The sequence below is a fragment of the Stenella coeruleoalba genome (genome assembly GCF_951394435.1).
Source record: "Stenella coeruleoalba genome assembly, chromosome: 4".
NCBI classification, from domain to species: Eukaryota; Metazoa; Chordata; class Mammalia; order Artiodactyla; family Delphinidae; genus Stenella; species Stenella coeruleoalba.
This window is the reverse complement of record NC_137149.1, coordinates 219,647-232,362: the sequence shown is the minus strand read 5'-3', so window position 1 is coordinate 232,362 and position 12,716 is coordinate 219,647. Positions and strand designations below refer to the sequence as shown.

At 52.4% G+C, this 12,716-nt stretch overlaps 1 protein-coding gene across 3 annotated transcripts in view; it reads right to left on the bottom strand.

Annotated features, from left to right (window-relative positions):
- The window catches only part of PCGF3 (polycomb group ring finger 3), a 55,628-nt gene that overhangs the window by 24,159 nt on the left and 18,753 nt on the right, over positions 1-12,716 (bottom strand). For all 3 annotated transcript variants that reach the window (XM_079919343.1, XM_079919342.1, XM_079919344.1), the window contains exons 4-7: positions 12,060-12,177; positions 10,776-10,872; positions 9,925-9,980; positions 135-245 (exon numbers count right to left, since the gene is read on the bottom strand). In XM_079919343.1, coding sequence (XP_079775469.1) covers positions 135-245; positions 9,925-9,980; positions 10,776-10,872; positions 12,060-12,168 — 373 coding nt within the window. In that variant the 5' untranslated portion in view covers positions 12,169-12,177. The remainder of the gene's footprint in view (positions 1-134; positions 246-9,924; positions 9,981-10,775; positions 10,873-12,059; positions 12,178-12,716) is intronic.

Genomic DNA, 12,716 nt, shown 5'->3' with positions numbered 1-12,716 from the left:
GAGACGCCATTTCTCAGCACCACCTAAGTGACACTGACGCCTGCCCACACCTCTGTCAAGGACTTGTGTGGGGAGTGGAGGGACACAAGGGGCTCTTAGCAAAAGGTCTAGCAAATAAAACCCAGCTCACTCACCATTTCGATGGGAATCTAGGTGCTGTTTCGCAGAACAGGTCTCCCCCTTGATGTCTCCAGGCACTTCCAGGCCTAATTTGTGGTAGAATTCCCTCTGTTTTCTCATTTCCGCTATTAAAAATTAATATATAATCCTTAATCTTAAGTAGGCAATGGATCACATTAAAATTCTGCTCACAAATATCACATGAAGAAAACTGAAGGCTTGGATTAAAAGTCTGAAGGCTTCTACTCGTGAGAAGATAACAGCTTTGGACCGTGCCCCCTCAAATTCTGGAGCAGCTACCAGCTGTGGGCCGTGGGGCGCGTGCCGGGTCGGGGCCTGAGCCCCCCAAGTGGGGCGCTGCCGGTTCTCCGGATGCGCGTTCACAGCCCCGCGGGCCCCTCCCAGGCAGGGCTGCCGTCCCCACCGCTGCTGTGGCCGCCCCTAGGTGTGCCCGACGGGGGGAACCAGTACTCCCTGGCGTCTGTGGCTGGCGGTCACAGCTCGCTGAGTCCTGGAGGCACGGAGCCGCCCACCACAGGGGAAGGGTCCCTACTGAACGGGGACGACGGGCACCACGCGGCCTCCTGCCCTGGCCGTCGGCCTCCAACCACTGAGTGGGGACTGGGCCGGGCGGCGAGAGGACAGCTGGTCCAGGCTGGACCCTCGCACATTCCTGGGAAGGGCCGACTCCGTGACACAAGGTGGCTACTGAGGTACAGTTCACATGCACGTAACGAAGCAACGGTCACCGCCCAGGGCCACACGGGAGGTAGCAAAGGAAATTTAAACCCAAGCTGCTCAAACCAATAATGTGTAAGTCACGCTGTGAAAAAGATTTATGTGCAGGTGACCAAGGAAAGCTCGGTGGTACCTCCCCCCTGCACGTCTGTCTCGCCTAAACACCACGAGCTCCGCAAGGGCCAGGAACATGCCTTGGTCGCTTCCTGGACCCACACAGACACTCCAAAATATCTGATTGTGCAGGAAAAACTAAAAGTGTGAGGCAGCGGACTCGGACGGAAAGAGGGAGGCCTCTCAGAACTGAACTGATGAGCGCAGGCCAGCCCAGAGCCGGGGGCGTTGGAACCAAAGACGGCGAAACCACGAGTCTGTAAATCTGGGATCAGCTTGAAAGGAAACATTTCCCTTAAACAGTCACAGAAATGCCGGCAGAGGAACGAAGCCCTGAAACGCACTGCTGGTGGTGGGAGCCCGTTCCTGTCTGTCCTTCAGGGAGGGCGGGGTCTGCAGGTAACAGCCCCCCTGATGAACGCGAAGAGGGACTCCTCACCTGACAGGTGGACAGGATGCCGCTTCACACACGGGCAGACACTGCACTCGGGACGCAGTGAGGGTCTGTGGCCGCCCCGCGTCAAGCGAGTCTGTCGGCACCTTTTTCCAACAGCATCTGCTCACTTTGGGTCCCGTTTTGGTAATTCTCGAAGTACGTCAAACTTTTCCATTATTGTTCTATTTGTTATGGTCTCTGTGATCAGTGATCTTTGATGTTACTATTTTAATTGTTTTTTTTGTTTTGTATTTTTAATTAAAAGATGTATATTGCTCTTTAGGCATAATGCTATTGCACATTTAATAGACCACAGTATAGTGTAAACATAACTTTTTTACATGCACTTGTGTATGATCTGTGTGATTCACTTTATTGCGACATTCGCTTTACTGCGACGGTCTGAAACCGAACCTGTGGTATTTCCGAGGTCTGCCTGTACCTGGTTTTAATTTCCATTTCTTTAATTTTCACCTACAAGAATGAAAAAGGATTGAAAAATAACAATACTCAATGTCAGATATACACAGGTGTAGAAATGTCAACTGGGATAACTTTTCAGGAAAGTACCTCAGCATATACATAAAAAATATTTTAAAACTTAACTGCTGACCCAAAAGTCCCTACTGCTAGTGATGTATCCCAAGGAAATAACCCGGTAAGGGCATAAGAAGATAAAACCTTATTTGCAACAGTGAAGTATCAGAAACAACCTAAATGCTAAGTGTCTGACAACGTGGACTGGGCCAATCAGAAGAGCTGACTCCCGGGGCTTCACTGGTGGCGCGGTGGTTAAGAATCCGCCTGCTAATGCAGTGGACGTGGGTTCGAGCCCTGGTCCAGGAGGATCCCACATGCCGCGGAGCAACTAAGCCCGTGTGCCACAACTACTGAGCCTGCACTCTAGAGCTCGCAAGCCACAACTACGGAGCCCGAGTGCCACAACTACTGAAGCCCGCACGCCTAGAGCCCGTGCTCCACAACAAGAGAAGCCACTGCAATGAGAAGCCCGCGCACTGCAACGAAGAGTAGCCCCCGCTCACCACAACTAGAGAAAGCCCGCACGCAGCAGCGAAGACCCAATGCAGCCAAAAATTAAATAAATAAAATGAAATTTATTAAAAAAAAAGAAGAGTTGACTCCCCGCCAGACTCATTCTGTCCCAGAAGACATTTCCAGACAGGGCCACAGAGCCTCAGAACCCTTCTCAACACCACACTGGAGACACCACTATCATCCACTACTGACAGCTGCCACGCAAGATAAGTCTAACTTACCTGCTACGCTGGGGTAGGAGAGTGGGCCATTTATTCAGTGGATACTTTGCAGCCAACAGAAAAGATGACACAGATCATATTTACGGATGCGGGGCAGCTCTACAACAAACTGTTATGAGAACATTATAGACAGAACATGACCTCATCTTGGGGTGAAAGGTATGATAGTGGTAAGACTAGGATGTGTGAGTTCAGGGGACGGAGGAAAGGCTTATAAAAAGTAACACCGCCCTGGGCACATGTACTCCACTGCACCACAAACCTCGGGATCATCACAACAGGTGCAGAAGCAGCATCTGATGGAATCCAACATCCACCCCTGACAAAGAGCAGCCGCGCCTGATGAAGGGCACGCGGGAGCCTGCAGCCGACCTCAGGCTTGCGGGCCAGAGACTGAGCACCTCCCCCGGGCTCAGGAACAGGACGGGTCCCACATCACAGAGTTCTAGCCCGGGGCTGGCAGACGCTGCTGTGAAGCACAGACAGCGAATATCTGGGGCTCTGTAAGCTGAACATCAAAACTGAGACATTTCATCAGTACTTACGTAACAGAAGAGAGAACAGAATTTTTATAGAGGAAACTGAAATAGATACATGTTCAATACAATATGTACACAGGCATACATATCGGTGCATTGCTGCCATTATTATCTTGAACAAACTGTTATCTGTTAGATAAATGAGGAATAAGAAAGTTAAGCGTCTTTATTTTACCTTCACTTATTTCTTCTTTGATGCTCTTCCTTTCCTTAGTAGATCTGAGTTTCCGATCTTTATCATTTTCCTTCTTTCTAAAGAACTTCTTCTAACAACATCTCTAGAAGGCAAGTTTACTGGCAACAAATTCCCCCAATTTCTCTTTGTCTGAGAAAGTATTTCTCCTCACTTCTGGAGGATAATTTCTCAGGGTACAGAATCCTGGGCTGCTGGTTTTTCTCTCAACACTGTAAATATCTCACTTCACTCTTTGCTTGCAAGGTTTCTAAGGAGAGGTCAGATGTAATTCTTATCTCAGTTGCCCTGTAGGTAAAGTGTACCCCTCCCCTCCAGCTCCTTTCGGGACTTTTTTCTTTATCTTTGACTTTCTGTACGTTGAAACCGACATGCCCAGGTGTAATTACTCTGGCATTTGTCCTGCTGGGTGTTCTCTGGGCTTCCTGGATCTGTGGTTTGGTGTCTGACATTGATTTGCGGAAATTCTCAGTTAAAATGTTTCAGTATTTCTTCTGTTCTTCTCTCTCTTCTCCTTCTGGATTTCCCATTATGTCACACCTTCACCCCACAGTCCTTAGATGTTCTGTTCTTTCAGCCTTTTCCCTTTGCTTTTGGGTTTTCAGGGACTCTGTCGAGATGTCCTTTCGCTCAGAGGTTCCTTCCTCAGCCGTGTCCACTCTAATCAGCCCGTCAAAGGCAACCTTCATTTCTGCTGCAGGGCTCTGATCTCTGGCGTTTCTTTTCGGTTCTTCCTTAGGATTTCCACCTCTCTGCTCACATTCCCCTTATGTCCTGCATGCTGTCTACTTTATCCATCAGAGCCCTCAGCACGTTGACCACAGTTGTCTTAAGTCCCGGTCTGATAATTCCAACATCCCTGCCATGTCTGGTTCTGATGTGTGTTCCATCTCTTCAGATTCTGTTTTTTGCCTTTTAGCATGACTCGTCGTTTTTTTCTTGTTAGCTGGACATGACACTGGGTAAAAGGCACTGCTGTGAACAGGCCTCAGTGCTGTCGTGGTGAGGTGGCGGGGACGGGACACCCCACAGCCTTGACCACGGTTGTCCTCGGCGAGCCTGAGCCTCTGGACTGTGAACCTCGCTCGTGCTTCTCAGGTGTTCCTCCCCACTCGGGCGGGACAAGGTGGCTGATGTTGGGTCTTTCCTGCCCCCAGGCCAGTTTTGCTCTGATAATAGCCCAGCAGGCACGGTTGTGGTTAACTGGGTCCCCAGAGGTCAGGTCTTCTTCAGATGTGCCCAGGGCTTGAGGCATTTCTTTCCCCTCCCCTGCTGGGGGAACCTGGTCGAGTTCCCGGAGACGAACCTCACAGTATCGCGAGGCCCGCTGTGACAGCCCCCGGGCAGGTCTCAACTCTTGGACTTGTCCACCAGGAGCCTCAGTGACCCCTGAGTCACAGACCAGTCTCTCCTGCCCAGGCTCTGGTTCCTGGGCGTTTCCAGTCCTGAGTCTGTGGCAGGCAGCCGTGTGCCCCCGCGTCTGTGGTCAGTCCCCCATCTCGGGGGCAGCGGCTGGCCCTGCACCCTCCTCTCTTACAATCTAAGAACGGCTGATTGTTCAGTGCGTTCTGCCTTTTACTTGTCGTTGGGACGAGTGGAGACTCCTAAGCTCCTTAGGTGAGGCACCAGAAACCTGAAGTCACGAAGTTAAAGACACAGTAGTAATACCCGGGCACGAACTTTACAGTGCGGCCACTAACGAGAAGAATGGACGCCTGTCGGGCGGCGGATGACGTTTGTTTAGTGGGGTAAAAAGTGCGCGCTGCTTAGCGCCAAAACTGAGCGCTCGTGTTCATCTGTAAGGAGATCTTACATACTTCACCTTGAAAATGTCTTTGCACACAGAAATACTGACTTCAGTCCAGAGCAGTCATCACTCAGAAGGCGCTGAGGGAATTCTATTAGATTCTTCTCTTGGGATTTGCCTTTGTTCCACAGACTGATCACTTCCCAGTGGAGGTCAGGCGGATGCCCCTCGACTGCACAGCTATATGGATTCTGAAACACGGAAGCTGCTTCACCTGCACCAGGCCCCGGACTCCACCAGAGCTGTTTGCTGGGGCTCTGCAAACAGGTCTGCTGTGAGTCTAGGGGGTGGTCTCCGCTCCCCTTGAGCTGCCGACAGCCCGGGGCGTCTGCACGGCAGCTGGATGGGGCTTGCGATTCAAGAGACGTTAGTTGTTGAAAACTTCCCACATTGCAGGTTTTGCATTTCAGTATTGCTCTCCTTATGACATTAGGCTGGATTCATCAAGGAACATTATCAGGTCTTTAACAAAAGCAAATTTCCAAAGGCATTCGGTGTGACGTTGTTAAAGGTGTTTCTTTTCATTCAGAAAAACTTCAATCTGCCCTTAGCTCAAAAAAACCTCAAAAAACAAAAAAACACACACACAACAAAAAACTTACCACCACCAAGGCATCAAAATATTGTGCGGCTGTGATAAGGGAAGTCGGGGTACTCAGCTTTTAACTCTGACAAAAATTCACACAAATGATTACGTCCCAAAGCGTGAATGGATTCCACCGTGGACACCACTGGTTCAGGACATACGAAAGATCCAAGTATCTTCTGCAAGGTACCTGCTGGTTGATGAGTATCGTGATGAGCTTTCACTGAAAACCTAACGTTTTCACAGTTTAGTTAATTTGTTCAACCAAGTATTTCCCTGACCCCACACACGTTCACCAACACGGCTGTGACACGTCTCAACAGAGCCCACTTCAGGTTGTACTGAATTAGCATCTTCTCAACTTCCCGGAAAACCCTCTCTCCTGCGGTTGTGCCCCGTGGACTCTGCGCAGAGGCTCATTCGCCCGTCACGTCAAACGCACCCAATAAACACTGCGCAGATCGGAGACTCCGGAGCCGAGGAAAACCACTCAAACTGCCCGCCTCGCTTCCCAGGGCTGGCGTTGCCCCTAACTGTCAGCTCCCTGAGCGACGGTTCCCGCCACGGCTCCTGTTCTCAAACAGGCTCACTTTCTCTGGACAGACTTCCTCAGCCGCTGCAATCAAACAACATTTAACCAACTTATCACTAGTAAGTGATTTTCCTTCCGTGACCAACAAATGAGCCAACCAGAAACCTACTCTGATTGCAGCCTTATAGGTTATTCTTATTTTTGTGAAGAAATCCTGCTGTGATGAGACATTCCATTGTAAATTTTCAATTCTTTCTAAAAGTTGCTTTCCTCTGAGTGTTTAGTCTGATGCCAACACATCTTATAACTTTCTATTTTAACACAGATGTAGTGTCACCGCAAGATAAACAGGACGCTTCCCCGGCTGACAATGACAATCCAAGGACAAATCCACCCACCCGTCACCGTGGCTGAAACGCTGGACGCTTCTCCCCTTGTCTCGATGCGGTGGGTGCTGGTAGTACAGCCCCCACAGCGTTTGTGCCGACGGGGCTGGTCCTCCTGCTGCAGATGCTCCCGCCGCCGTCGAGTGTGAGACCAACGTGCGTCCCTGAATGAGCGGGGCTGTGTTCCAGCAAACCATCCGTGGACGGAGACATCTCAACGCAAAACTCTCATGTCACAAAATATTCTCTTTCTTTTGATTTTTTCCAACTATTTAAAAACGTGGGGACTTCCCTGGTGGTCCGGTAGTTAAGAATCCACCTTCCAATGCAGGGGACACGGGTTCGATCCCTGATCCAGGAACTAAGCTCCCACGTGCCGCAGGGAAACTAAGAGCCCGTGCACGGCCAAACACAGCGAGGACCCAGCGCAGTGAAAAAAAAAGAAAAAAGTGAAACACACCCTTGGCTCAGGGGCTGCACGCAACAGGCAGGGCCGGGTCTGGTCGGCAAGGGGTTTGCCGGCTCCTGCCTCAGCCAGCGCGAAGAGGCAAGAGAAAGAGATGCAGATGCAGAGCAGCCCTGCTCCAGAATAAAGCCCACAGACGCACTCACCCACGTCCACAAAGTTCGTAACAGAACATTCACCGCGCCCCTCCCCCAGGTGAAAGCAGAAGACGACACACGTGAAGTGTCGGTCAGGAGAGGAGCCTGGATGAACGGGAGGGGCCCCAGCAGACCCCGGAGAGGAGCAGCTGCAGCTGCGCGAGGGCATGTCACACAAAATAGGTCACGATAAAGTGTACAGGTACAGATGCTGCCTCGGGGAAAACGGGCTTTTCTAAATTATAAAAACAAAAAGAAACAAGAGACAACTAAAAAACTCATCTTCCACCTAAAAGGCTTCGGCCACAGGCTGGATCCAGAAAGCCAAGCCACTTTTTATTTCCCAAAATTCGCGAGAGGACGCATGCGGGAAGTGAAGCCCCTGCCGCGGGGTGGGCAGCTCGAAGGGGCTGCAGAGCAGGAGGGCCTCCTCCAGACACCCCGGGCCCCCAGGGTCACTGCTCGGTCTCGGGTGAAACGTGCTCCGGACTCTCTGGAGGACCCGGGAGAGGGCCCAGCTCAGAAACCAGCTTTGCAAGCTGGCCCCAAACCAGAGAAACTGCAGACAGCCCACGTTCAGAAAACAGCCCGCTGCTACGGACCTGGACACTACAGCGATCTTTTAAAGAGCGACAAAGGACCGAAAGTTTGAGAAAACAGAGGAGTGGATTATTTGCCTACCCAGAAAGCACCCTGGACTGGGGGCAGAGCTCAGGCTGCCTTGGGCATTAGTGTGAACTTGGGGAATTCTGGAATCCCTCCGGTTCTTCCACGTCAGGGTGGCGATCACGGCTACAGGCTGCCTGTGGAGAGGACGAGGGGACGCGTGCACAGGACAGGCTCGGCAGAAGTCGGCAGAGTCTTACACCCGCCCTCTTCCCTCACAAGCCAAAGCTCCACTGAGAACGCGTCACTGTGCTCCCCACGCGCCGACTGCTGGCCTGAGACACCACCGCCCGCAGGGGTGAGCCCAGACCCTGCAGACCGGCTCCAGGGAGCCAAGCGGGCAGAGCCCGCCAGCCACAGATCGAGGAGGCTTTGAACTTCAAAAAGGACAGTAACTGCAATAACCTGAGAACAGTAAATGCTCAAAGCCATCTGATCGGGGCTGGAGCGGCTGGGAAACCAGCTCATTTTCTGTAAACAAATAAAGGAAAACTTCACACATTTGTTCTGCTGTTCTGTACAGAGTGGATCTTGGGAAACCAAGCCGGGGAGCGTCTTTATGGAGGCCTCCCTGCCATCAGTGGAGGCGGGTGACGGAACAGGGGGCGCGGCCTGGCTGCCTCCAGGCCTCACGGGCTCTGCGGGACCTGGCTGCCAGGACCACATCTGCGAGGGCCCCGTCTGGGCGGAGTGACACTGGAAGGCGCCAGAGTCCAACAGGGCCTCTTGATCCCACACACACACAGGAACGTGGAGACAGGAGGGGCCAAGGGGGGGACCCGCGTTGACCTTGACTGAGACCAACTAAACCCCGAGAGACGGGAACACCTCACCCACTAGGACCTGATGCAACAAGGAATCAGTACTATCATCTCGGTTTACAAAGGTGCTGTAGCTCCGAGTTTGAAGAAAAATCCTTCTCTTTGGGGAACGAATGGCAACGTTTCCAGATGAAACAACAGGAAGGGCGGGGGAAGGAGGTGAACAGGTTTCACCACAAGCTGACAACTCCTGACCCTGGATCATAAATACATCGAGTTCTTTACGGGATCTTGCCTGTTGCACGCTGCAAATATCCTGCAACGATTTTGAACGGTGTCAGCACTTTATTTTCCTGCAGTCTTTGCCTTTCCCCAGTACTAGAAAACCCTTCAAATGTCCGAATATGATTGTTTTTATCTACATTTACTCAAGAAATTTAAACTCTTCTTTTATGAATGAATTCTACGAACAATCAAAGAAGACTTTAACGATATCACTCCCTAGGTTGTGTCTTAAAGATCAGATGTGACATCCACTGACCTAACTGAATAAGCCTGTACTTGAAATTATAACCCTCTTCTGAAACACGGCAGTGAGAAAACACTGCCCAAATGAATTGCTAACGTATCTTATCTTTGAAAGAAAGTTGTGCCTAGCTTTTATCAGCTGGCAGTGCTTCACCAGCCACTGCTCACACTGAACAGATTTCTGAGGCCTGTGTCCCCGCCCGCCTCCCCCGTCACTGCCCCTCAACAAGGGCAGGACAGTCTCAGTGTTCAGAATCGCAGAAAAGTTTTAAAAAGAACAGCCGTTTCCACTTTCAGGATATTTGTACCACAGAGTGTTTCTTCTCAACTCTCATAGATTTGACTTTAACTACAGTTAAACTTTACTGACACAGGGTTCCCGGCCTCACCTCCAGGCGGCACAAGTGAGAGGCTACCCTGCGCCTCCTGAGCGAAGTGGCAGGTATGAGTGATGATGGATGAAACCGGCCAGCACACGGCCCCCATCTGCCCCGGGCCCCAGGCCAGCGGCTCGGCGGAAACTGCACCGACTGGCCGGCCGGCTGAGCGAGACGTCCAAAGCCAGGACCCCGGAGAGAAAAGCCCCTCAAAGGCCGTGCTGCGGACGCAGAAGTCCAGGTGGATGCTCTGACACTTACCTTCTTGGAGGCCTGGGACCAATTTGTAAACAATATCTTGCATGGTTCTGTCATGACTGGCAAAAAGAACAGAACAGGTGGGTTAGCCAGAAGCGTCAATTGTCTAATTCTCGAACGTTTTCCATTTAACAATAATAAACTCCACAATCACAAATTTGGAGTTCTGGTTGAATTTTGCTTCTAGTTTGCACTTCAGAACAAGCCTGTGCTATAGCAAAAGCGACACGTGGCCGGAAGGAACCCGTTGCTCAGTTTGGGCTCTATATGCTTGAGAACATTTCAAATGAGGAGGAGGACACAGGCAAGATCCTTCGGTGACCAGCTCCCTCTGCCCGCTGGGCTTCTCAAGTCCTACCAGGTATCAGGCAGCCTGGGCTGTGCCAGGCCAAAGGGAGTTTCTCACACTTTCCTGACCAGGGTCCGCGCCAAGAAATACCTTTCACACTCCCGTGTACCTGAACGCGTGGCGCGTGCGCACACACAGAAGCATAAAACACAGCTGGCCTCCAGCAGACACGACACCCTCCGAATTTGCTACTAAAGCCACCAGCTTCTCAGAAAGCTCGTCCGACCCACAAGAACAGGACGCTGGGCAGAACCGCTGCCACACGGCTTGACATCGGGCTGGCTGGTTCCTAGGTCTTGACCTGGGAGCGGCCTCTCCCTCCCACGACACACCTCAACTCGGGGGTCAAAGTGCAGCCGGCCCCCTCCTTCAGCCCCGCCCCTCCTGGCAGGGCGGCCCCCATCTGCCCCGGGCCTCAGGCCAGCGCCTCGGCGGAAACTGCACCGACTGGGCGGCCGGCCGAGCAGGGCGGCGCGAGGCTCGGGGTGAGGCCCGGGCCGCTTACCCGATGTACTGCAGGGGGTGGCTCTGGTGGATGACGATCCTGCACGTGGGGCACGTGTTGTTCTCCTCCAGGTACTTCACCAGGCAGCTCCGGCAGACTGCAGGGAGCGCGCACGTCAGGGCGATGCGTGCGCACGCCAGAGGGGCGGGGCGCGCATCAGAGGGAACGGGAGCGCGCACGTCAGGGAGCGCGTCGGCGGGGTCTCCGCTCCTCCCGGCAGGGCTCCCCGAGGCCACAACGGGACACTGGTGACAGGCCCGCCGCCCGGGTCCACCACCACGGAGGAGCATCAGCTGCCCCTGGACAGAGCTGAGGCCCAGAAACAGGAGGGGAAACTGGAGGAGCAGCTGAGGGGGCCGCAGATGCGCCTTCACGTCCTGTCACAGGGGCTCCGCCACAGGGGCTCCGCCACAGGGGCGAATAGTTACATTCTAGAAGTTAGCCTGAAAGATCACCGGATTTCTTTGTAGGACAAAATGAGATAAAATTTGCTGAATATAACATAAAATACTGCCAGCCAATATCTTAAAATACAATTAACTTTAAAATAAAAATTCTGTCAAAACTGGCAAATATTTTATTTTCTAAACTGAAAAATACAGGATCAAAACTCATCAGTGTTAGAGGATTCGTTTTACTTTAGGAAGTGCCTGCCCCTCGGCCTCCTGGGCCGGCCGCACAAGAGGACCCAGCCTCCAGGTGAAGGCTGCTGCCTGCTCGGCAGGGGCAGGGGCGGCGGGGCTTAAAGGAAGGCGCGCCCAAGGTCAGCGCCAGCTCGAAGTCCAGACCTCCAAACACCCACTGGCCTGAGCGGCAGACGAGCAGACTCCTCTGTCTACGGAGTTTAAGGAAGTCATTTGCAAACGGCAAAAATAAGCATTTCTGCCCACTAGAAACGAATATTCTGTCGTACCACACGTAACGGTTTAGTTGTTATATCGAAATACCTAATTTTTCCTTTTTATTCAGCTTTCTTAAGTGACATGTCTACTGAAATTACCCACAGTGTTTTAACTTCAGACAATTTTTCTCATTTATCTTCAAGATCTCCTGTACCCCTGCTGCTGTGTCCTGCTGTGTACTTGAGCTAAAAGCTTTCGGTAAAAAAAGCCGAAGTATCAAGAGCACACAGAACATTCCGCACATACATGTGTGCACTCAGTCACTGCTCCCCCCCCACGGCTGTCTAAGGCCACGTTCTAGAACATTCCGCACATACATGTGTGCAGTCACCGTGCCCCCCACCCCCAGCTAAGGCCACATTCTAGAATTTTCCGCACATACACGTGTGCAGACACTCGGTCACCGTGGTCGCGTCGATGAGATACCCGCTGCACAGGCGGCAGGTGATGTGGGCGTTTATGTCCCAGAGTTTAATCTTTCTGGTCAACATCTTTGGCTTCTGCAAGAAAAAAACACGTATTAACCAATACATGAAACGGTGTGATGTTTCATCAAAGGTTTGGGTTCAGCGGAAATCGAGCTACAGTCTGTGTGTCCAGGAGGAGCTCAGAGTGAGCAGGGCTGAGGCCAGGTCCCCGCCCTGCGGCCCTGCTTCCACCATGAGACAGGCAACCACCCAGCCGCCCCTGGAGGACTGGGTCATCCTGGCCCCAGGGCAGCGCTGGGCCGCGGACACGCTGCCGCTTCTCACTTCTCCCCCTTCCGGGCCCCCGGGCCCTCTCTTCCTGCTCAGAACCCCGGAGGCCAGCTGGTGAGGTGACGCGAAGCAGGGGAGGTTTGTGGAGCAGTGGGCGGAGAGGCCAGGGAGCAGGTGGGCCGAGCTGAGGCTGGGTCTAGGCAGAAGGAAACGTGGTCTCTCTGGAGCTCTGGTTCCTCCGTAAAGCCGACCACATGGGAGCAGCTAAGGCCCCCCCACCCTGGGAAGCACAGCCCACAACACGGCATCGTAAAAGTCCAAACGTCTGTGCACTGAAGTGT